At 46.8% G+C, this 24,376-nt stretch overlaps 1 protein-coding gene and 2 long non-coding RNA genes across 5 annotated transcripts; 1 reads left to right on the plus strand and 2 right to left on the minus strand.

Moving 5' to 3' along the window:
* Positions 1 to 6,536: 6,536 nt before the first annotated feature.
* LOC126991740 (uncharacterized) lies at positions 6,537 to 10,126 on the minus strand. The gene is made up of 3 exons (XR_007745797.1): positions 9,972 to 10,126; positions 8,228 to 8,308; positions 6,537 to 6,588 (listed from the first exon to the last, which is right to left on the minus strand). It is a non-coding gene; the product is annotated as an uncharacterized LOC126991740 (long non-coding RNA).
* Positions 10,127 to 11,460: 1,334 nt separating this feature from the next.
* On the minus strand, positions 11,461 to 24,005 carry LOC126991749 (protein Wnt-7b-like). Its single transcript, XM_050850438.1, has 8 exons — positions 23,956 to 24,005; positions 23,659 to 23,675; positions 21,911 to 22,204; positions 17,836 to 18,001; positions 17,439 to 17,538; positions 15,462 to 15,617; positions 12,787 to 12,958; positions 11,461 to 12,517 (listed from the first exon to the last, which is right to left on the minus strand). Exons 1-8 carry the CDS (start codon positions 24,003 to 24,005, stop codon positions 12,366 to 12,368), a joined length of 1,107 nt encoding a protein of 368 aa, XP_050706395.1. The 3' UTR covers positions 11,461 to 12,365.
* Positions 15,932 to 16,636, plus strand: LOC126991742 (uncharacterized). 3 transcript variants are annotated; one of them, XR_007745798.1, is made up of 3 exons: positions 15,932 to 16,113; positions 16,146 to 16,320; positions 16,356 to 16,636. It is a non-coding gene; the product is annotated as an uncharacterized LOC126991742 (long non-coding RNA). The 3 variants fall into 3 exon arrangements; XR_007745799.1 differs by having other exon boundaries at positions 16,146 to 16,285; XR_007745800.1 differs by having other exon boundaries at positions 16,146 to 16,250.
* Positions 24,006 to 24,376: the final 371 nt, after the last annotated feature.

Raw genomic sequence — 24,376 nt, forward strand, 5'->3', positions numbered from 1 at the left:
GCCGTTACAGAGGCAAAACTCCCGACCGACTACTACTACTACTACTACCCCGTGACTCCGAATCTGCGAGCACGGGTTCGAATCCTGGCGTGCTCCAAATTTTACTTTACTGTCTCGTGAAAAATGACGTACGGCGTTGATGCATTATTTACATTATTAATGAGTTTCTTTTTTCTTATAATACATTGCGTGTTTGAGTTACGAGTTTGCTTTGCTTTGATTGGTGACTTTTTCTGTATTTTTTTTATTATTGATATTTTTTTTTTTTATCTTGTTCGTCGAGTGAGAGAGAGAGAGAGAGAGAGAGAGAGAGAGAGAGAGAGAGAGAGAGAGAGAGAGAGAGAGAGAGAGAGAGAGAGAGAGAGAGAGAGAGTAACCCATTAAGTCCCATAAACATATACATCACGAAATCTAGATAGATAGATAAACAGATCAGACGTCACACACACACACACACATTTCGGGCAACAGCCTTGTCAGTAGCGGGGGAGGGATAGGGGCTGAAGACAAGGCGCCGCCACCAGCCGTCTCTGGCCTGGTCGCTGCCGCGTCATTTTTCTCTGAATTAATAAAACATTGCCGACAATGATCCCCAGGAAGCGTCGCAGCGAGCCACTCTGGGGCCCTGAGCTCTGGAACGGGATGCAGGGCGTGCTCGGTGGCCCTGCCCGACACCCACAGCGTCTCGGTGAGCGTGGTGCGGCGGCGCTGGGGCTGGGTGGGTGGCGCTTCAAGGAGACAAAGAAGGTGGCCAGGTTCACCTACGTAGACCGCGTGGTGCGCCCGTCGTCACCTACTCCTTCCTGGACCTGGCGCAGCTTGTCAGGACCAGCGCCAAGGGCGGCGCACAGGTCAGGGTCACCCTGGCGCTGCTCAGCGGTGAGAAGCGCGTGGCCAAATTGGAGCCCAACACCTTCATGAGGCAGCTGAAGCAGATCAGCTCAAACATGAGTTTTCTCTGCACGTCGACAGGGAGAAGGTCACCCTGCTGAAGGCGCACCGGCCACTGCAGGAGGCGACAGCAGTGTGGCCGTTTGACGTTATCAAGCCCGCTGCCCCACCCAAGCGGCAACGATACAGGATGTATATTGACCCAGGGCTGGAACCGGGCACCCAAGACCCTGGCAATGCCGAACAGAAGAAAGACAGCGATGAGGAGAGTCGCTGGGAGGCGCGCGATGAAGGAAAACACAAGGAGACTGAAGAAAAGAGTTACGAGGCTGACGGAGACACAGCCGACGACGAGAGTCGCTGGGAGGCGCGCGATGAAGGTAAACACGAGGATACTGAAGAAAAGAGTGACGAGGCTGACGGAGACACAGCCGACGACGACAGTGGCTGGGAGGCGGACACTGAAGGAGCGGACGAGGAGGAGGAAAGTGGCGAGTCCTCGGATGGCAGTGGCTGGGAGACTTTGGAGGAGGACGCCGAGCAGGGCGCCGGGCGGGGGCCTGCCGGAAGCCCGGGGAAGGCGGGTGGCGGCTTCCTGGAGAGGCTGGGGGTGGCGTGGCAATACGCCCGCCCCGCCCTGCTCATGTTGGGCTCCGCGGCAATCATGGCAACGGCCATCTGGTGGTCACCCATTGGCCGCGAGGATTAGCGGCAGGGCGGCAGCGGCGGCGAGCAGTAAGGGGCGTGAGGCAGCCGCCCTTAGGGGCCACATCAAGGCTCCCTCCTTTGCCCACGCCTTCAGGCCAACAGAAGGCGAAGGGGCGAGGAGCATGGGCCAGCGTGGTCCTGGAGGCTTCCTCTAATTAGGGCCACGTCAAGGGCTCCCTTCTTTGCCCACGCCCTCAGGCCAACAGAAGGCGAAGGGGCGAGGAGCATGGGCCAGCGTGGTCCTGGAGGCTTCCTCTAATTCGGGCCATGTCAAGGGCTCCCTCCTTTGCCCACGCCTTCCTGGCCCTGGAGCACGCCTTCAGGGGCAGCAGAGGGCGGAGCGGCGAGGAGTGTGATGCCAGAGTAGCCCTGGAGGCTTCCCACGCTCACCGCTGCAGAGTGCCGCCCGGAGTGCGTGGCGTAGCTCCTCTGTTGCGTCCACGAAGCTCCTCCTCCTCTCCGCCCTGGCATCTCGTGTCCTCGGTATCCTCCTTCCAACACACTCTGCATCGCTCCTCTGTGCTGGCCCAAACAGTCTCAGTCTCGCACTCCTCGGGAACACCGCAGCGTCTGAACAGTCTCAGTCTCGCACTCCTCGGGAACACAGCAGCGTCTGCACTCTGCACTCGCCCAAAAAGGCTCAGCCTCGCCTCTCCCCGAACCATCGTGCACTCGCCGCCGCTATGATCACTCGTCTCTTATCATGTTCCTCGCGGGGGCGTTGCCACATCAACGAAACTACAATAGCTGGAGTGCTTCCACATCTCCCACACATCACCGCTCATATATACTATACAAAAACAAACGTCCAGCAGACCGGCACGTCTCCAGTTCTGCCAGCACGCGCAATATACAAAAGTGAAGTGCAAACATCCTGCAGACCGGCACATCTTCACTCACAGTTCTGCCAGCACGCGCAATATACAAAAGTGAAGTGCAAACATCCTGCAGACCGGCACATCTTCACTCACAGTTCTGCCAGCACGCGCAATATACAAAAGTGAAGTGCAAACATCCTGCAGACCGGCACATCTTCACTCACAGTTCTGCCAGCACGCGCAATGTACAAAAGTGAAGTGCAAACAACTTCAGAGGACACACAATGACATTATGCAAGAAGGAGCACAGAGTGCTGGAGAACAGTGGAGTGAGACTTCCCTTTCTTTCTGTCTAACAACGTGCGTATATGAAACGTAACTATAAAACAAGTTAAAACTGGATTTGGTTAGCACATTCATTCATGTATTCATTCATCTCTGCAGCAACATATGGATATGAAACAGGTTAATACGCATGAGGAGTAGGCGTGCTCTGTGAAGCATATAAAGGACATACATTTCATAGTGTTTATGCCTCCGTGTGCCCGGGTTACTCTATTGAGCATCGGAAATGTTATGAATAACACGTCCAGACTGGAATAACAACACACGTAAGTGGAGGCGCAGTCCACGTCCCCTACGCCGCAGCTCGTCACACGCTGAGTGGATAAAGTCCACGGGGATAGTCTCCTTTTTATATTACAGAACCTAAACAATGTGAAGAGGCTACCAGGGGTCGGCAACCTTTGGCACGCGTGCCAGACTTGGCACGCAGAGTGCTTGCCTATGGCACGCCACGTGATTCGAAGAAGCAAAGAAAAAGCTAAAAAACAGAATAATGAGAGAGAGAGAGAGAGAGAGAGAGAGAGAGAGAGAGAGAGAGAGAGAGATCCTTACATTTATCACAGTTTAAGTTTTCGAACGATTTTAAATCATTCTTTCCTATGATACATTGAATTAAAACGAAAATGTTTCGTACCCGCGATGAGGAATACGTGAGTACAACGAGATGTAAACGAGTATGAGACACGTTGCCGCTGCTGACGCATCAGTCACGCAGCGGCAACGTTGCTATTTCTGCTTCAGTAACTATTTATAGTTTTTCATTTAGCGTAACCCGTTTTGGGTCATGATCTGTAGAGTCCTTGATAGAGTCTCGACAGCCTAAGATTTGAACGCCATTAACGTCCCTGTCTTCGCCGCGAGACCGTGTGCTAGTGTTTGAAAAGCGCGGCGAAAACACAGGGCCAATAATGGCGTCCAAATCTTAGGTTGTCACTCTACAGATCACGACCCAGAAACGGGTTACGCTAAATGGAAGAGGCTATTAGCCGCCGTGAGTGACACTCTTTCTAGTTACTGTCGCCATGGCTACTGCGAAAAAAGTCAAGCTTGATGTCCGATCATTTCAGTCATCATGGACAAATGACTTTGGATTTATTCAGCAGAATGATCGTGCTGTGTGTGCTCTCTGCTGCGAGAATGTCGTGTGCCGCACATCGAGTGTTAAAAGACACTTTGAAACAAGACACGAGAAGACTTTCAAGGACAGTACAGACAAGGCTGCAGCGATTAAGAAAGCAGTATCGCGCTATGAGAAACAAAGTAATGTGTTTAAGTGCTAACAAAAACAATGCAACTGAGGCCAGTTACAAACAAGCTCTGTGTATTTCCAAGCATGGAAAGCCTTTTACTGATGGAGATTTTATAAAAGCAGCTTTCCTAGAGTGCTCTGAGGTGTTATTTGATGGCATATCAAACAAACACATGATCATCTCAAGGATAAAAGACATGCCTGTCTCAGCTAGGACCGTGGAGAGACGTATTTCTGAAATGGCTGCTAATGTAAGTGAGCAACAAACTGTTGCTTTAACAACTACACCTGTGTTCAGTGTGGCCCTGGATGAAAGCGTGGATATAAATGACATTCCCCGCTTGGCTGTTTTTGCCAGGTATAGTGACACAGAGATACACGAGGAGCTGTGCTGTCTTAAACCTATGTGTGGCACTACCAAGGGAGAGGACATACTGAAGACATTCACTGATCATTTTGAGGACAGAGGGGTTGACATAAGAAAGATTTTTGCAGTTACAACGGATGGTGCCCCTGCCATGGTAGGAAAAAACAAGGGTTTTACTAAGATGGTTGTGGATAAAATTGGACACCCCATTCTGAAATTGCACTGCATAATTCATCAAGAAAATTTATGTGCCAAGATCTCGAGCTCGGATCTCAACAAAGTGATGGCTACTGTTACCAAAGTAGTGAATTTTCTTGTTGCACACTCTTCTCTTACGCACAGGCAGTTTCAAGCTTTCCTTGAAGAGGCGGACAGTGCTTACAAAGATATACCCTTGCACAGCAGTGTTAGGTGGTTAAGCTGTGGGAAGGTATTGGAGAGGTTTGTGGAATGCTTTGATGAAATGAAGATTTTTTTTATCAGAAAAAGGCCAAGACTATCCTGAGCTGGAGGACAGAGACTGGACTGTGAAACTTATGTTTCTCTCAGACATCACCAAACGTCTAAACGACCTCAATCTTATCTTGCAAGGTGCAGGAAAAACAGTGATGGATTTGTATGATATTTGGAAGGCATTTGTTGCAAAGCTTGCAGTTTACTCATCAGATATCAAAACTGGTTCTTTCCGTTACTTCAAAAACTTGAAGAACTTGTCTGCAATTCATCCTGTCAACACTACTGATCTTCAGGTGTACATGCAAGAATTAAAGGCCGAGTCCTCAATCAGATTTCAAGATTTCCAACACACTGGCCCAGTGTTTTCGTTTTTAATCAGACCAGACACCTTTAAAGACAGTGAGTTGGACGAGTCTCTCTTTGAGTGGATGGAAACTGAGGAGTTGGAAATGCAGTTGATTGACCTTCAGGCCTCATCATTGTGGTCAGCTAAATTTAAAGATCTTCGAGAAATATTGGAAACTAGTACGAATGATCATGCAGCCTCCATATTAAGTTCCTGGACCTCACTGCCTGATAAATTAAATTGCATGAAGAAGGTAGCTTTTGCATTGCTATGAGCATTTGGATCTACATATCAATGTGAGCAGATATTTTCACACATGAGGCACATCCTCAACCCCCATCGCAGCAAGCTTACAACGGATCATTCTGACGGTTGTGTGAAGCTCAAGGTGTCCAGATACTCACCTGAAATTTCAACTTTGGCCAAAGGGAAGCAAGGGCAAGGATCGCATTAATATTGTGAGTATAAATTTAAAATAAAAAAATAATATATTTTTAGCTACAAGGAAAGCTAGTTGCTACAAAAAGGTAACATCTATATTATACATGTGCATGAAAATACACTTTACTTTAGTTATAATGGTCACTACATACTCTATGAGTCTATGTCTATGATTATGATCTCAATTTCCATAGGACATACGCTTTATAATGTGGGAAAAAATAACACCTGGCACGCAAGGTAGTAAAAGAAAAGGTATTAATTAGACTTGGCACTCTATGTTCAAAAGGCTGCCGACCCCTGCTTTAATTTAGTTGTTACAAAGGTTTTACTAATGCATTTGTTATTCATTAATATACTGATGGGATAATTAATCTTGTTTTATTTTATAATTGTTCCAGTTCTTCTCCAGAGCCACTGACCTTTTTTTTTTTGTTAATCTTAGACCTACTCATATATTCCTTACCAATTTTTGTCACATAAGTAGCAACACTCCACTATCCCTATGCTCAGGGAAATGGCTTATTACATTAATTTGTATAATCAGAATTTCTAATTAATGTGACTGGAGGAAATATATGAAAAGCAAATGGCAAACTGACTAATGTTCCTGGAAATATACCCATGATCAGTGGCAGTAAACAAATGAAACAGAAAACCTGATGGAGTACAAAGATTAGGAAAAAAACTACGTAGATGACAGAGCTGGGATAACTGAGCTTAAAATTGTTTGATATCTAATCTAAATTTAACATGGACAAGCTGGCAGAACAGCAGAAACATGAACACAACCAGTAGACTGGGCATTGGCAGATACCAGTTGTTTGCTCTTGTGAATGTCACAAATAATATGGAAGAGGTAGTTACGTACGTAAAGAATTTACCTACATGGAATTGTACAACAATCAGGGTGGCCAAGAGGAAGGTGGCGAGTATGTTTTGCTGTATTTGGAAAGTCCCAGTGTAACTGTAGATAAGTAAATAAAGAAAACGAAATGTGTAGGAGTAAATCATGATGAGAAGCCTTTGAAAAGACATTATAATTAGTTCAGAAATTCCTATACTTGAGTTTAATAAAGTAGCTCAAGTATATACAAAATGCTTTCAGAATCAGAATTCCCAAAGCCTGAATAAATGTTGGTGGGCAGGAACACATTCACATAAAGGCTGTGTACCGTGCGGGTTACCCAAAGTCTACTTCCCACGGTCTCCTGAATGTGTGTGCCTGTGTTAAAAACTCAGCCCACCTAGCTGTTCATCCTCCCTTTCAGGATGCTTGATAAATGGAAACCTGGGGAAGGTAAACTCTGGTTTTCATCATATTCATTCTCTAACCAATCATCAGGTTCTGTGTTGTTCCTCCACAACTACTGTTGCTATAGTCTTACTGAATTATTTTGAAAAAAAATATCAAGGAGATTACACAGTTTGAAAGTATTCAGGTCTGAAGATAAATATGAAGAAAACTAATGACCCTCCTTCAAAGCCTGTATGCCGTCAGTATTACTAGGAATACAGTCACCAGGAGTGACATGCAGTAATACTTGTATTTATAATAGTTTCACTAACAAAAATACACTCAAAAGGCCCTTGTTTGGGAACTATGACAAACTGCAACATTGTTTTTGTTTCACTAACAAAAATATACTCAAAAGGCCCTTGTTTGGGAACTATGACAAACTGCAACATTGTTTTTGTTTCACTAACAAAAATATACTCAAAAGGCCCTTGTTTGGGAACTATGACAAACTGCAACATATTGTTTTTAAGTTACCATTTGCAAAGGTTAAGGAGGCAAATATTATTAGTTATTGCCCTCTGACTGGTCCGTCTAATACTTAATGGCCCATATAATTATAAATGATCAGACGGGATGGCCCAGGCTAGGCACACCTATGGTGTTGTGAACAATTATTAAGGTTGCGTCACCACACTAATAAATTTGCTAACATTGTCGTGTTCAAAATTCGAGCCAATTAACTTACGGTGCAACTGTGCCAAATTTGACCTGTCCAGCCCACTCCTGAGTCCTGACCCCCGGATTGCCACTCAAGTGTCGGTCCCTGGCAACAAGTACCTAACCATCTAGTTACTATCCTCTGGGAATAAACATGCATTGTACGGGATAGAAGGCCAGCAGTGCATGTCTATGTGTCATATGCCAAGACCCAAACAGGTAAACAGCAATCACGATGCTAACTTTGGTCCGTGTCGCAGTAAAGATTCCACTGTTCCAAAATGTCCCTGCCTAGACACACGACCCAGCTGGCCTATTCATACGAACGAAATGCAGCCCATGATCAGGATCACTGATAACCCAGGGCAATGACTAGTTAACTATCTCCCTCCCTCGATACACCTTCATAATGGCTGCTCAGCATCTCATGCAAATGAAGATAATGAACAATAAGCAAAATATATACTAGGGTAAAATTCTTTTTGTAATTAGATTTATATATTAATATTTTCACCTGGTTAGGTCTACCTCTTTATCAGTCTACCTACCTATAGAAAATCCACTTCCATACGTTTGTGTTAAGTGTGTGTGTGTGTGTGTGTGTGTGTGTGTGTGTGTGTGTGTGTGTTAAGCAGTGACAATCACTAACCTGCAGCAACTGCTGGATCATTCAGTCCAGCCTGGCTGTCGTTCAGTCATCCCGGGGAGTGTCTGTTCAGCCGCTCGTCTGCTGGGTGGTATAAAAAAAAGTATATACCTGTGTGATATACCTATGTGGAGAAAAGGAATAGCCTATATGCTAGACAATCCTTCCAGGCTGTGTTATTGTATAAAAAAACATTTATTCTAGAAAGGTTTTATTTTATGGTGTTTTTCACACACCATTTATAAATGAAAAGCATATTCAGGAAATAAAATATACTGACAAGGAAAGGGTAACAGCGTGGCAACAAATCGACTCACTGGGGCCTCGCCCGCTGCACCCCGACATCTGAGCCAAGGAGGCTTGCCTACCCTTGATATAAACCGTTCACTGACGCACCGCTGAGCTACAGTCACCAGTCTCACACACACACACACACACACACACACACACACACATCGATGTACGGGACACGACGGTCTGTTAGTGTCCAGGGAATGTCTTAAACTCACCCATATGTCTGCATCCCTAATTAATTAAGTCTCGTTGTGGTGTTTTTTGCTTTATTTTTGAGCACATATCGGCAGCAAAATGATGGAAGAGGTGCCACTCACCCATGCGGTCAGCAAATTATGATGGGCCGGGAGGGAGGACTACAGTTTAACGCAAAGCCAGGCACATTACCTCGCCAGTGCATCTGCAAGACTGTGGTCTGTTAACTGCAAGGATACTACATAGTCCCCATGCTTGGATGTAGAGCCTTCTAGAATTCTTGATTACCAGACATCTAGCAACTACCCACGAACCGAAGCTTCAACCACCGGTTCAGTTTCCCGTTCGCCGCACGGCATCTCGCGTAGTGACTTGTCTGGGTGTTGTTATTAGGCTCTCAGTCGCCTGGAGAGGTGCCACAACACAGCAAATGATCGTACTGGATCTCTCAGTGTGTGTTCAGAAGAGGAAACAAAGGCTGCCTGAATATGGAAATTAGGCCTCTGCGAGGTTCCTTCCTTATCGCCCTTGTACCAGTGTGTGTGTAAGGGGGGGTAAGGACTGAATGGAGGATGTTGCCGTCTGACGATCATTAGAATGTTAATCTATTAACATTGTGCCAAGAAAGAGATTGACAAATATCCTAATATACAAAGTTCAAATATTAAAGTCGAACTATAGTGAACGGATAAGATATTTTCGAGAATAAGGCTTGTCAGCGTGAAGCGTGATGTTTTCTTATTAACATATAGACTACCTATTAAGTAAACTACTGGATTCATTCATATTATTTAACGGTTAATAACACCATCCGGCGTGCCTCGTGCCGCTGATTTACTGATTGAATAGTCAACATTCATTACTGTTGGCTTGTTAGGTATTTGGTTGGAACAGTTGCCATGACAACATAACGTCATATATAGACTGTGTGTGTGTGTGTGTGTGTGTGTGTGTGTGTGTGTGTGTGTGTGTGTGTGTGTGCCACGCACGCCAAACAAGCCTGATTGAGAATGACACGTGTAGAAAAGCTTAAAAATTCGGACACTTGAATCTTAGTCATGCGTACTTTTTCAATCTGTGCTAACATTGTCAAATCTTATCAAAAACATCTAAATAAATATATAATCATTCAAACATATTAGCGTCCACCTGAATTCTATTAGCATTGAATATTCTATCAACAAAGATCAAGTACTGCGTGACTGTCACGGTGACTGCACAGGATGCTTCATAATGAAAAAAAACGCTCGTAACTCACCTGCTGGAAGCTGAAGGGCATGACGCGGGTGTCGGAGGAGCCGCCGCCCCGCCTGGAGCCGCGGTGCCGCCTCGCCGCTCGTCTCGTCGGTAATGAAGATTTACTTCCTCGTGAAGCGGTGCTCCAGGCCTGGGTCGAGCACCGATTCGAAAGTGTTAGTTGAACCCATAAAGAAAATTAGCAAGCTATTTCTATTTTTAACTTTAATGCCCATCTTCGGTCCTCCCCTCCCGTACACATACTCGTACATAAAAATGCCCTCCTGTGTGTTCAGACGTTCCCAGAATTATTGAGTAAGCGGCAAGGAGCACCTGATAGCTATGAATATGAGAGAGAGAGAGAGAGAGAGAGAGAGAGAGAGAGAGAGAGAGAGAGAGAGAGAGAGAGAGAGAGAGAGAGAGAGAGAGAGAGAGATTATCCGTAATTGGCAAAATAACATTATCTCAGGGCGCCTCCAAGCACACACACACACACACACACACACACACACACACACACACACACACACACACACACAGTCACATCCATGCGCCCTGAGGGGAGGGTGAGGGGGCCCCCATTCCGCTTCTTAATTGTGCGGCGAGTATAGTTACTTATAATTATAGTTACATGGTTAGTTTAATAGATAGTTCAATAGTTAGTTTGTTAGATCGTTAGATGGTTAATTACTAGAAGTTAGTTAGTTAGGTAGTTAGGTAGGTAGACACTAGGAGATTCAAGGGAGTATACGCTACAGCTGAGCCTGGCCGCGGTGCTCATCTCCTCATTGGCTTCTGGGCTTGTGGTATATATATAAACCACAGTTTACCTTCTCCAGGTTTCTCCAGGTATGTACTCATTTATCGACCAGCCAGAAAAGGAGGGCAAACAGCAGGCTGGGCTGGGCGTCGATTACTTAGGCCGGGATTCGAACCCAGGCCCTCAGATTAGTAGTCAAGCATTTTAACCAATTCACCACGAAGGCACCGATCACAGCTTTATTACAAGTGCATTACTGCATAAGAAAGATGTTTTTAATCTATATATATATATATATATATATATATATATATATATATATATATATATATATATATATATATATATATATATATATATATATATATATATATATATATATATATATATATATAAACTTCAATCAGGACAGCTTACATGTAGCACGCTCGTGGGTGTTATGGGCATCACAGCAAGGTTTGTAGTTTCCAAGTTATCTCAGCTCGCCAGAGGAAAAATAACAGTCGTAGAAAACTGGTTGCCCCGTCCGTCATGCCCGTGAAGCTGCAACCTGTGGTTTGTGACGCAATTATGGGGCCACATCTAAGTGTAAATACAGTTGTTTGCCGAATATCAGCCTTTTGTATGACATATCGAAACAATGAATGTATGTATTTGTCATATAATAAAATTCTAAATATAGCAAAGATCTCACTTCATCCCTGAAATGACGAGGACCATGGAAATATTGCAGCAGTCGGACGGACGGGCACACACACACACACACACACACACACACACACACACAGGGCAGTAGATGTGTTTCTAAAGTCGGGATGTGTTTAGAATATATTAGTCGGTCTGTCAGAAATGTCGCTCCACCGGCGGTCACTCGTGGTGACAGCAAAAGACGTTATCTAAGGGAGTCACAAAGGGATATCACAAGAGTATTAATAAAAGATCTAGATATACCATTTTCATGTAAATATTGTAAAAAACATATGTAAAAGCTCTTCTTTCTGCCTTGCAGTTTGTGCAGAGACTGTTTAGGCTCCGTCACGGCAAAGCGTTGATATGCAAATATTCTCACAGCACTTGATAAATCTCAAGACAGATCACTGATTACGAATATCCAAATTGTTTATATAGCTCGTAAAAGTGTTAGTCAGACTACTCGCAACTGGTGTTCCATCAACAGCTGCCTCAGGAGTAAGCGTTGTGTTGGCCGCCGCTACATAGAGGGCGTGTGTTGGTTTATGCTTCGCTGCCAGGTCATAGGAGACACCAGCACCTAATGTCATCTGACAAAAACACAGACCCGTGCAGATCACATAGGGAGGTACAAGGCAGTCGTTCTTGTTGAGGGTTGGCTGGTGTGGATCCTTAGCTGGACACCCACTGATGGTGCAGAAAGCCTATCACCTTTGTTCGTGTCTGCGCATCAGGGGAGAAGAGACCATTGGTGGTGGCGTCCATGTTGTAAACACGCGGGCCACCTAGCACAGCGTTTCAGGCAATGCCATCCATTACGGAGTGTTTGTACGACGTCACCGCTCAGAGATGTCTCGCAGTTACTGAAGAACCTTGTCGATGCTGAACGAAACTATGTCCCTCGCGCCCTCCAATGAAGAATCTCTGCCGGGAGAGCACAGCCTCGCCGCCTCCCGCTACGGACGGTCACTTGCAGTTGTTCTCCTCAGTGTCCTCCATGCAGGTGTGGCACTGCACGTAACAACACCAGTGAAACTTGCAGTTGCAGTGCCATGTGCGTGTGTACTGGTGAGTGTTGTACCCGCCGGCGCAGCACAGCAGGTCACAGCCACCTGGCCCTGATGATGAAGAGGAGCAGTGAAAGTCTGACCGATACTCTGTAACTCTAACTCTGTAACCATCACTTTGTAACGGTGCACTGTGCTGGGAATTTATAAAAAAAGCTCTGCTGGGTCACAATTATTGAGTCGCATTATGTCGAATTTTATTGCATACAGCCCCTAGGAGTTCGGCAGGAAACTAGCAACAACATTGATGATTACGCTTAAAGGTGTGGAGAAACAAACACTGTAAAATGCAAGTAAATTTTGAGGTCGCAGTATATTACCTGACGAAGTTCTGTTGCATTTGCGACCCATGGTGCCCAGCGAGCCCACCGCGGGATTCATCTGGCAGTAGTTGGGACTCCTTTCCAAGTACACGAGATGAAACTTGCGGGGCCGTCGAGCTCTTCTCCTGACCCTCTCCAGACGCAGGTGAGGCGTGGATCTTCTCCGGCCCTGAGGAAGGATTAAAGCACTTGTGTACCTACTCTTGGGAACGTTCAGTTCACACCCGTTGCAGCAAAGTGGCGATCAATGCGTTTCTTGAAGGAGTTGATGGTCTCGGCGCTAACCACTTCTGCAGGAAGGCTGTTCCAGTGGCGAACAACTCTATTTGAGAAATAACTCCTGCCGATGTCGGTATTGCATCGCTTTGCTTAAATTGTTTTTCCGTTGTTTCTTGTTCTCAGGTTAGTTTGTAGCGTGAAGAGTTTGGAGTGATCAACGTTGCTGAGCTTGTTCAGGTACTTAAAGACTTGTATCATGTCTCCCCGCAGTCGTCTCTTTTCCAACGTGAAGAGGTTGAGTCGCTCGAGTCGTTCTTCATAGGGTTTCGTCCTCAGTGATGGTATCATCTTCGTGGCGCGGCGCTGTACTCTCTCAAGTAATTCAATGTCTTTCCTGTAATTAGGAGACCAGAATTGCACGGCGTATTACAGGTGGGGCCTTACCAGTGAATTATACAAGGATAACATAACTCCCGGCGTCTTGTATTCGAAGTTCCTCGATATGAACCCAAGCATTGTATTGACTTTCTTACAGGCGGACTTGCAGTGTTTTGTTTGTTTCAAGTCACTGCTGATGGTGACCCCGAGGTCTCTTTCCTCTTGCACAACATGTAGTGGTTCGCCACCCATGTGGTATGTGTGGTTGCTGTTTCTGGATCCGATATGCATTACTTTACATTTGGTAGTGTTGAAGGACATCTGCCATTTTCTGACCACCAGTGATCTGGTCCAGGTCTCTCTGGATAATTTCGCAGTCTGCCGTCGTGAGGGCCTTCCACCCACCTTTGTGTCGTCGGCAAATTTTGAAAGATTGGATTTTAATCCTAGTTTAGGTCGTTCATGTATATGAAAAGTATGGGTCCCAGCACTGACCCCTGTGGCACTCCACTTGTGACCGGGAGCCACACGGAGGCCTGTCCGTTGAGTACAACTCGTTGTTTTCTTTCAGTGAGCCAGTCTTTGATCCACGCTGTCAGATCGTCGCCTAATCCCGCCGACTTAAGTTTCTTGAGGAGTCTTTCATGTGGCACTTTGTCAAAGGCTTTCTGAAAGTCTAGATATATAACATCACTGGGGATATGATTATCCCAGTTTTCATAGATACCTTGGAAGAAGTCCAATAAATTGGTTAAGCATGAGCGCTTGTTCCTGAAACCGTGCTGCGCATCGGAAATGATGTTGTCTTCAAGGAACCTAACGAGTTTGTCTCTGATGATCTTCTCGAGGATTTTTCCCGCCACTGAGGTCAAGCTGATTGGTCTGTAGTTTAGGGCCACACTTTTGTCTCCCTTTTTGTAGATCGGTGTTACGTTCGCTTGTTTCCAGTCTTTCGGGACTTTGTTTTGTTGTAGTGACTGATTGTAGATGGCGGTGAGTGGCTTGAGGATTTGCTGCTTGAGTTCCTTGAGCAGCCTGGGTGACAAGTCGTCGGGTCCGGTAGACTTGTTTGTCTCGAGTTTGTCTAGGTACTTTTTCACATCCCGTTCGTCGATTGTACCAATTTCTAGGGGAGTGATTCCCATCGGTGGGGAAGGGCTCTCGGGTACGGACTGGGTATTCTCGACCGTGAACACAGACGCGAAGCTCCTGTTTAGGATTTCGACCATTTGTCTACTGTCCTGTGTTAGTACGTCACTTTCATCTTTTAGGGGACCGATATTGCTTTTTGTCTTCTTTTTGGTTCTTATATACGTGAAGAACTTTTTCGGGTTGGACTTGCCTTCGCGTGCAATTTGCTTTTCATAGTCGCATTTACTCTGGCGAATGAGTGTTCTGCAAGCTCTGAGGCTTTGATGGTACTGTTCGCGTGCCTCGTCAGTGCTGTTTTCCTTTAGCAAGTTGTATTTTCTCTTCTTCAAATTAATCGCCCGTCGAACTTGGGTAGTCATCCATGGTGTGCTTGTGGCATTATTTGTTCTCCTTGTCTTCATGGGAACAGTCGTTCTCTCTACCTCCAGGAGTTTGTTCTTAAAGCCGTTCCACGCGCCGTCCACCGGAGTGAGGTTCATGGGTTCCCAAGTTGTCTGGGTTAGCAGCTCACGAGCGAAGTTAAAATTGGCTTTTTTGTAGTCTGGAATCTTGGACATGTTTTCGGTGAGTTCATGGTCTGTTCTGATTTTTAGGCGAATTAGGTGATGGTCGCAACCATCCAGTTATTCGCCGACTTGACATTCACGTGTGAGATCTGAATCACTCACGAGTACTAGGTCTAATAAGTTATTTTCCCTCGTCGGTTGGCTAACAATCTGAGTAAGAAAAGTGTCCTCTAACATTTCGAGCAGTCTGTTACCCTCCCGATCTCCAATCATCGTGGTCCAGTCAATGTTGGAACAGTTAAAGGAGAAGGAGGAGGAGGAGGAGGAGGAGGAGGAGGATAATGATAAGAAGAAGAGGATGAAGAGAAGATGAAGAGGGAGAGGAGGTGAATGGAAGGGGAAGGGGGTGGAGAATACCTTATGCACTGAGACGGACTTTGCCTTCCTGTACTTGTGGAAGAGGTGCTTCCCGATGAAGGTGAAAGGCGGGAGGGTCTTCCAGCAGGTCTTGACGGTGCAGGAGCCCGGCACGCCGTGGCACTTGCACTCCGTCCTGATCCCGCTCCGCACGGCCTGGGGGCAAGACGCGGGTTAGTGCTTCACGCCAACATGGGGACACGGCACCCCCTTGGCACCCCCGGAGCTGCACTCCCCCCTTCCCCCACCGCCCCATAGAAAAGGAAGTGTTATCCATTTCGCGATGATTGTAGTAATGAATAAAAATTATAGCAATAATAATAATAATAACAATAATGATAATAATAATAATAATAATAATAATAATAATAATAATAATAATAATAATAATAATAATACGTGTTATTATTATTATTATTATTATTATTATTATTATTATTATTATTATTATTTATTTTTTTTTTTATTTTTTTTTTACGTCGTTGCCTGTTGCGCCGGTAGGCATCTTCCTGGTGGGGCCTGATGGTCGGCCCAAGGCTTCCTCCAGGTGGGGCCTGATGGTCGGCCCAAGGCTTCCTCCAGGTGGGGCCTGATGGTCGGCCCAAGGCTTCCTCCAGGTGGGGCCTGATGGTCGGCCCAAGGCTTCCTCCAGGTGGGGCCTGATGGTCGGCCCAAGGCTTCCAGGTGGGGCCTGATGGTCGGCCCAAGGCTTCCTCCAGGTGGGGCCTGATGGTCGGCCCAAGGCTTCCTCCAGGTGGGGCCTGATGGTCGGCCCAAGGCTTCCTCCAGGTGGGGCCTGATGGTCGGCCCAAGGCTTCCTCCAGGTGGGGCCTGATGGTCGGCCCAAGGCTTCCTCCAGGTGGGGCCTGATGGTCGGCCCAAGGCTTCTTCCAGGTGGGGCCTGATGGTCGGCCCAGCCCGTTCTGGCGCAGGCGAGTGTTTATAGTTGCGCCATCTTGCGTTGGCTCATGCTGCCCCCCGGAACTCGTTCTTGATTCGCTTGGACGGCTTCCTCTAGAGTCCGGGTTGATGGGTGGTCTTCAGGACAGCATGTGGGTAGTTTTAAGCCACTCGGCGGTGACTGAAAAATCCGAGTGGTAGCGTGGGGATTCGAACCCGCGTCGTCCATCACGCTGTGAATGTGGGCCCAGTACGCTACCAGCTCGGCCACCGCCTACCCTATTATTATTATTATTATTATTATTATTATTATTATTATTATTATTATTATTATTATTATTATTATTATTATTATTATTATTATTATTATTACTGTTATTATTATTATCATTATCTTTATTAGCAGGTGTTGTTATTGGTGGTGGTGGTGATGACGGTGATGGTTTTGCTGTCGCTGCTGTCCTTGCTTCTGCTACTCTTGTTATACTGATAGAGCAGCCATCAGGATGAAAGGCAGCTATACAATCGTTCTATTCATAAGCTTGTGCATACGCTATAGCTGCGCGTGGCTGCGGTGCTCATCTCTGTACCTTTGGCCTTTTGAGTCTGTGTTAAGTAAGAACCCAATACCCCGGGACACGGGCCAATGTGATATCCGGGATTGCCACAGTTTACCTTCCCCAGGTTTCCCCAGGTACCAATTTATCGACCAGCCCGGAAGGGAGGATGAACAGCTGGGTGAACTGCACGCCGACTGCCCGGGCCAGGATTCGAATCCAGGCCCGTGGATTCGTAGCCAGGCGCGCTGACCACTGCTCCACGGATGCGCATATTATTCTTAGCAGCAATATTAATATGCTCAAAAGGAAAAGTATTAAGAAAATAGTGCTAGAAGAGAGATAACTAAAGTACCTTTAGTAACAATTATTACACTTCTAACAGCCGCATGTGCAAAGGAAAAAATTGGAGAATAGTGGGAGCAGGGACAAGAATGCAAATTTTCTAGGCAAGAACAGTTTCTGGTGAGCATGCACGGAGCCGCCGCTGCCTTGTGGAGGCGGCGCCCCGGACACTAACCCTGCCTCCCGCCCGGTTGTTGTGCAGGTTCATGAGGGCGCGGCCGTCCCCCTCCACCTCGCGGGCGTCCAGGAACTTCTTCGCGAACCTGACCCCGAACCTGCAAGCGGCCGGGAGGAGGAAGGAACAAGGGGCCGATGAGTATGGGGCTGCGTGCGTAACTTGTTGAATCTGTCTCATTATTGTGAGTGTTGGTATATCAGTATTTGGGTGTCCTGTGTATGAAAGTACGCTGTTTGGTGTACATGCACACGTAAGCTTGCTTCATTCTGAATGCCCCGCGTTTATCATCTTTCATATATGTTGTACTGGGGCATGCATTGACAGTAAGTCTGTGATATATATGTCCAGGAGAATGAAGAGTTCAAACAGGACATTCTTAACATGCACCTCTCACCTAATGTCGGCGCTGCAGCCGCCCCATTTCCACCCGGAAGAACTGTACCGCCCTCGCCTGCGGTCGTCACAGCCAAAGGTGATGTTGCCACGGGAGCAGGCGGTCGTGACGCTGTGGGTGACTCCCGAGCTGGTCACCGCGTACGTGTAGGCGGCCTCGCGGCTCCCTGTGGATACCAGTGAGAGGATTGGTGAGGAGAACAGGTGAGGGCCTTCAGAGGTGCACCATCGCTCACCGCACTGAACTGTTCCTATTTGTCAATAACTAACCTGACATCCATTAATATTTTTGTTTTTTAGAGGCATAGCTGTCATAATTCACAAGAGATTAATACACTAGGAACTTTCCTTTGTTGAGAAAAAAAATGTCAAGGAAGCCTTCAGCCATCCAGGTAACCACACCAAGAAGTCATTGTATATTCTTTTCCGTAGACCAACACAACTGAGTTACGACAAATCAGATCATGTTCGCTGTTACTTATTTATGAATTCCTGAAAAAACTAATTAACATCAAGACAATTATTTGATTCCAAGACATTCTTTGCGTGTAATGCGGCGTTCGGAAGAAGCGGGTGAAGGACTGCTGCCCCAGGCCACCGGTGCGGCAATAACCCAGCAATGCCACATTCAAGGGCGGCCTGTCTGCGTGTGTTTGCCTTTTTCGTCATAATCACCGGGCGGCCCCTCGATGGTGATGTCCCGAGGGCTGATGGCGGGAGCAGCAGCACTGAAGAGTTCTGTGGCGTTATGTTTAACGTCTTGCCTCCACGAGATTATATGCCGATACTGACCCACAGTTTGCTGCCTGCACTTCATGTCAGGCATGTATGGCGTCGCAGAATCACAGAAGTCATGTAAGGTATTCTTGTCACAGATTTCATGCGGATACTTGCTGATGGGCCGTTACAACGCCAGAAAACGGGCACACAGATAAAGAAACCCAACTGGTTCTGGCACCAGCGCTACGAGTGATTTAGATACAAAATTGCAGGGGACGCGTGGCTGGTGGGGGTGCGGCCGGCCATTAAGGGGGTGACTGGGCTTGCTGGGGAGGGGGAGGAGGCGGCCTACAGCATGATTGACGGGCGGCCACTTTTGATGCTCACCCGACTAGCTCCTTCAAGGCATGACATTTATTACTAATAAATTTTACTTTCGGTGCAATGATGGCCACGCTGACCACACGCTGGCTCCCTCCCCTCCCCTCAGAGATGGGTGTGGCCAGCGCTGGCGGAAGTCGAGAGTGAACTCAGAAAGACCCAGTATTTATATATTTTGCATCTTACGAATGCTGTAAAAGTTGTCTGATAATGTGAAAACATACATGAACTTTAGCGTTCATAATTAATGTGTTCAGTTAATGTGCATCTGCCACTGAAAGAGGAGCTGCGCCCCAGCACAAACTACGCCACCGGGCGGATGGCAGGGCAGGTGTTTTCTTGTCCCCGGCCATACAGGCTTCGTGATGCGACAAATGATCTGGTTCAGTCCGGGGCCCCATCCTGCCCTGCTCAACTCACTCCCCTTGGTTTTTGTAAGATAATGTCCGCGGGCAGCGAGCCTCATTGGTGGCTTTTGTGCCAGATTCCCTCCGTTAGAAAAGGATCATCCAGGAGAATGTACCGTAACTGATTGTTAAGACTGGTGGCACAAAAGACTTTCTTCATTGACTGTCCACAACGCTTTCACAACGAGGGGGTGCAGGCCAGTCCCTGAATAGTGAACATGTCACGCAGTAAATCGGTCTGCAGATCATCTTCGAGAGGAGTTTTTAGCAAGTTGAAAGTTACATGAACACGGACACGTAGCTGGTAAACACTCATAAGAATCCTGCTCATCTTGTAGGAAGGCTTACGAGAAGAGTGCTGTTCGGTGAAGAAATATGGCAAGCTGACCATGTCCTGGGGGGATCTTACCAGGCTAATGGACCTTTGAATTGGGTTTTAGAGAACAAAAATGACAATCGGTACAAAACGAGGATTACATGCTATTACGTAAACAAATAGAGCTGAGGGCAAAGAAGGAGATAAGTAGGGGGAACAGGGGCTCAGGCAGGGAGCAGTGAAAGAGACGTGAAAAGGAACGGTGCGCACGTGTTGAGGGGACGAATCAACCCTTGTGGGGCGCTGTGTGCTCACCCTTGCCCGGCGGCGGGAGAATAATGGGGACACGGTCGCTGAGAGCCTCTGGGAGCGGGGATGGCCTGCTGATATGTCGCAAGGGTTAATCCCATGCTCAAGTGCGGAGAAAGGTTACATATACCTTCCCCTCCACGACAGCTTAATGGTCAGGGATGCAATGCAGTACGTGCAGCTCGGGCTACTTTAAGAGGTTCATCTGGAGTTTTAGAAGCCCAGAAACATGAATGACTAAATCGTCTTACTCTTATATTATGATTATTACATATGATCCTGAGCGACAGAAGTACAAGTAACATCCTGACGAGTGAGAACGTAACGTAATAATAATACATTGATATCCTACTATAACACTGCTCGGTCACCTACCAGTGATCGCGACCTCGCGATATATAAAAATCTAAATAGCAGTCTAGTTACCATGAACATACATAGTGGGAGTTTGTCAAGCAGACTCCCTATGATACAATTACATTAAAACACTGGCTATGTAAGAACAGATGTGGAGTTATAATATAAATAGGAGGGAAATCACAACGTGTGTGACATGAAACATAAGAAACCTCTCAAAAGATAAATATAAGGACACATGTATAAGAAACTATCAACTGGCATAGTTACAGACAATGAAACGTTCATCTAGCTCCTAAAAAAAAATACAGTAGTGAAACACAGTACAATGTTAAGTATAGGAGCAGCCAGGTTTCTGTCCCTGACTTGTCTGAGAAAAGGAAAACTACCTTGCCAGTGGCCTCCTGCATCCAGTCGCCGTGTCTGCACAACCAAATAATCGTGCAGGACAGAGTTTCTCCTAATAAGGTAGCACATGACGACGAGACTGACGAACATCAGAAACATTGGTACAAAAAATCCAGGGTACAGGTAGGGGAGATGCAAATAATCAGGCAGCGTTTCCTCCAGGGTTTCCGCAAACTCTGTTTTGTTTGCGAAAGACAATGAATTAAGGGAATTAGTCACATACGAGATGCTGGAGAAATGAATGTCATCGAGAGACCGTAGAGGAAACACTCGATGGGAAATATTGGCCGTGAAAACCAGACGGATCCGGGACGGGTACGTTGTTATGTTAGTGGAGCGGATATAGCATGCTTCCGCTATGGCATAGTGACCAGTAACCCGTTGATAAGTGGTACCCTCCGGGCAGATGACCGATACATAGAATGACTGAGGGAAATAAAAATAATGCAGACCCTGAAAGTTCTTATGGAAAACAGGCGTTGGTGTTAGCTGCTTGTAGGGGCACAGGGAAAGAGCGGCAGACGCATTCACGCGGGTGAGGGCGATCTCGGATACCCCTTCCCGAACGGGAAGGAAGGCAAAGAGAAACGCAGAGCAATAGAATCGCCCGAAGACCGTCTCCTTGCAATACTGCAAGAGTGAGTAGCTACCTGTTGAATACAGAGCGAAATCCTTCGCGATTAGAACAAGAGACGGGGACGTGTCCAGGGCCAACACACTGTCCTTTGCTGAAAAAGGGAACGGGACAATTTCGTGTGCCTCAAACACGTCCGCCGTCTGAAATGGAACATGAATGATTATGGCATCAGGGGTGAGGCTGGACTCAATCAAGGGGTAAAAATATTGACTCATGTCCGGGGTGAATAAAGGCGTCAGGCTATAATTTTGATACCCGATCTGGACAGTCGTTCTCAAATCGTGTAGAGGGAACAAGGCAGGGGTGACTCTACCGTGCGCTGCATCAACCATGTTGCTAATAACCTGCTGATTAGCCGTTGCGACGGAGTTAATGACGTTTTCCAATACATGCCCGTTACAAACGAGGGTGTTACTGTCACGGTGCTCGCTTCCATCTTTGTGTTAGTAAGTGCCATACAAGCTGCATAATATCAATCAATGTCTGAAATGTGTAGTTTAGAAAAGCATGGATGAAACCTCGCCAGCCATTATTAACTGACCCACAAGAACGATGTGGCCGAACGCGCTGCTGCTGGTAGACGCCAGGGAACAGTTCCACCGATGATGCTGGAACTGCCGCTGGCACTCTCGCAGGCCCGCCCTCGCACCTTCACTGATGGCCACCATGGCGTCAGGCGCCCGCGTACAGATGCGGCTCTGGCGGGCCGTGAGGCCGGGCACCCGCGAGCACAGCAGGTGGGCGCCCAGGACCCCCGCTGACGACACCGTCCTGGGGGAAAGGAAAGATGGGGTGAGGGGGAGGCAGATTAAGTATACGTTAGTGTAGGGACGACCTGCAATGCATCATGATGTGAAGCGCCACCACATACGAACTTACGCCACACGACTCTACGCACTATGTCATTGTCCGAACCTTTTCAAACCATGTATGGGCTACCATGTACTTCCCCAGACCAGCCTTGCGTCCCGATACACCCATGACAAAAACGAGTATGCAGACACTGACATTACTCGTCATCGTCTGGCGCATTGCTAGAAACTCACCATTATGGCGAAGATTGAGGGATACATCATACACGCACGTTGCATAACTAAGTCGGTTTCATTCTTTAGCCTGTTCAAAAGTAAGGGATGGACTACACTGCATACTATTTGTGCTGCTTCTCGAGAAAAATAGTAAACACTATTGTTTTCTTAAAAAAAATATCTCAGCTTTAAAGGTCTACAAAGCTACGTGTGCCAGTCTTTCCTCTCCAGGGCCCGGGGTGGCCCAGGCTCATTGGGGTCGCATGGAGAGGCTGCGGTGCCCAATCATGGGTATTCGGATGCCGGACAGATGACCGCCCCGAGGCTGCCGGCGAGTGGAGGGTTGGACTTAATGACCAAGGAAATTTGCCCTATACTTAGCGGCCGTGAAGCTCTTTGATTGCCGGGGGTGTTGCGCCGTCCCTGCGTGTATCGCCGAGGGAGGAGGGAATCTCCGCCACGATTAGCATAACAGAGGAGTCGGTCAAGTGTAAACGCGCCACCTCAGCTGTCTGCTAGCGGCGGTGTACTCGTGTTTTGTATTGCTTTCTGGGGCCGAGTTCCTACAATACTTTTGTTCCCTAATATTAATGTCATCACAATGCTTCTGAAAACACTGTATTACCTCAATTACTATTTCCATAAATAAATGGCCGCCATCAAGTATAGTAGAGTGGTAGGGCGACGCCTTGGATGCGCTGCGTCAGCCCTCATTCTTTACAATCCTTCTAGTTCATTTCTCACGTAGTTTTAAGTAATTCCAGCCGAATACTCACAGAACGTGCCTCGTGTGACACACTTGTTAGCTCACTGAACAGCGTCCCTCCTAACTAGCCTTGATATTTTCAGTGAGCCAATTCGTACGCGTGATGTCACTCGTCGCCGTGCAGGGCAGCTCACCGCCAGTGATTGTAAACACTTCCTGTCCAACCTTGAAACTGATATCTACATTCCGCGTTTCTTTAACAGTAGTTTATGCCACTTGATATTTTTGACACCAGTAATGACATACTTTTGGCAGTGTTGTAAAGTGTTTTCCCATTAAAATGGCTCTATTTTTAAGTGATTTGCTGTCGAATTTACGAAGAAAAGTAAGGTGAATTGAAACCTGTTGCATAGCCAATTTTGACTTTAAAGCCCAACGATTGCAAAAAAGTAACAAAATAACTTACAGTTCCAGGTAAGATTAAGATGCAGGAAAAAGGGATACAGGAATTATCAAGTTTCGAATCCTGCCGTGGCCGGCCGGCGTGCAACTCACCCAGCTGTTCATTCCACCTTTCGGGATGGTTGATCAATGGGCACCTGGGGAAACCTGGGGAAGCCAAACTGAGATACCTCGGATGTCACGCTGGCTCGTGTCCCGCGGTGATGGGTTCGTAACCACTACAGGCTCAAGGACCAATGCGACGGATATGTCCCCAAATATACCTTACTTCTATGTAGCCATTTATGCCTGATCTGTACCGAGATGTGTGAATTAATCCCGGAATACGTGCACTCGCGGCGGTGAAAATCAACTTCAGAGCATAATGATATGTACGAGAAGTGTAAATACTCTTGCTGGGTGTTGTCTTCAGCCTCCCGGGTGTGACGTGAGCCGCGCATCGCAGGGATAGGAGATTGTCAGCTCGTCAGTGCATCTTAAGACTAAATGAATAAAAGTATCAGTGTATCTTTAACTTAGTAACTTACTGTCGAGAGAGAGAGAGAGAGAGAGAGAGAGAGAGAGAGAGAGAGAGAGAGAGAGAGAGAGAGAGAGAGAGAGAGAGAGAGAGAGAGAGAGAGAGAGAGAGAGAGAGAGAGAGAGAGAGAGAGAGAGAGAGAGAGAGAGCATCCTATCATCATGTACTACCACAAAACCCATTCCTCGTGATCCTCCATGAATTTGTAATGAATTTCTTTTCTCCTATTTTGGGCAATCCTAGTCACAGGGCGCCTCGTTTGTTTGTTCTCCGTCCCGGGATGGCCTGGCGTAG

This window comes from Eriocheir sinensis, unplaced genomic scaffold (genome assembly GCF_024679095.1).
Source record: "Eriocheir sinensis breed Jianghai 21 unplaced genomic scaffold, ASM2467909v1 Scaffold33, whole genome shotgun sequence".
NCBI lineage: Eukaryota > Metazoa > Arthropoda > Malacostraca > Decapoda > Varunidae > Eriocheir > Eriocheir sinensis.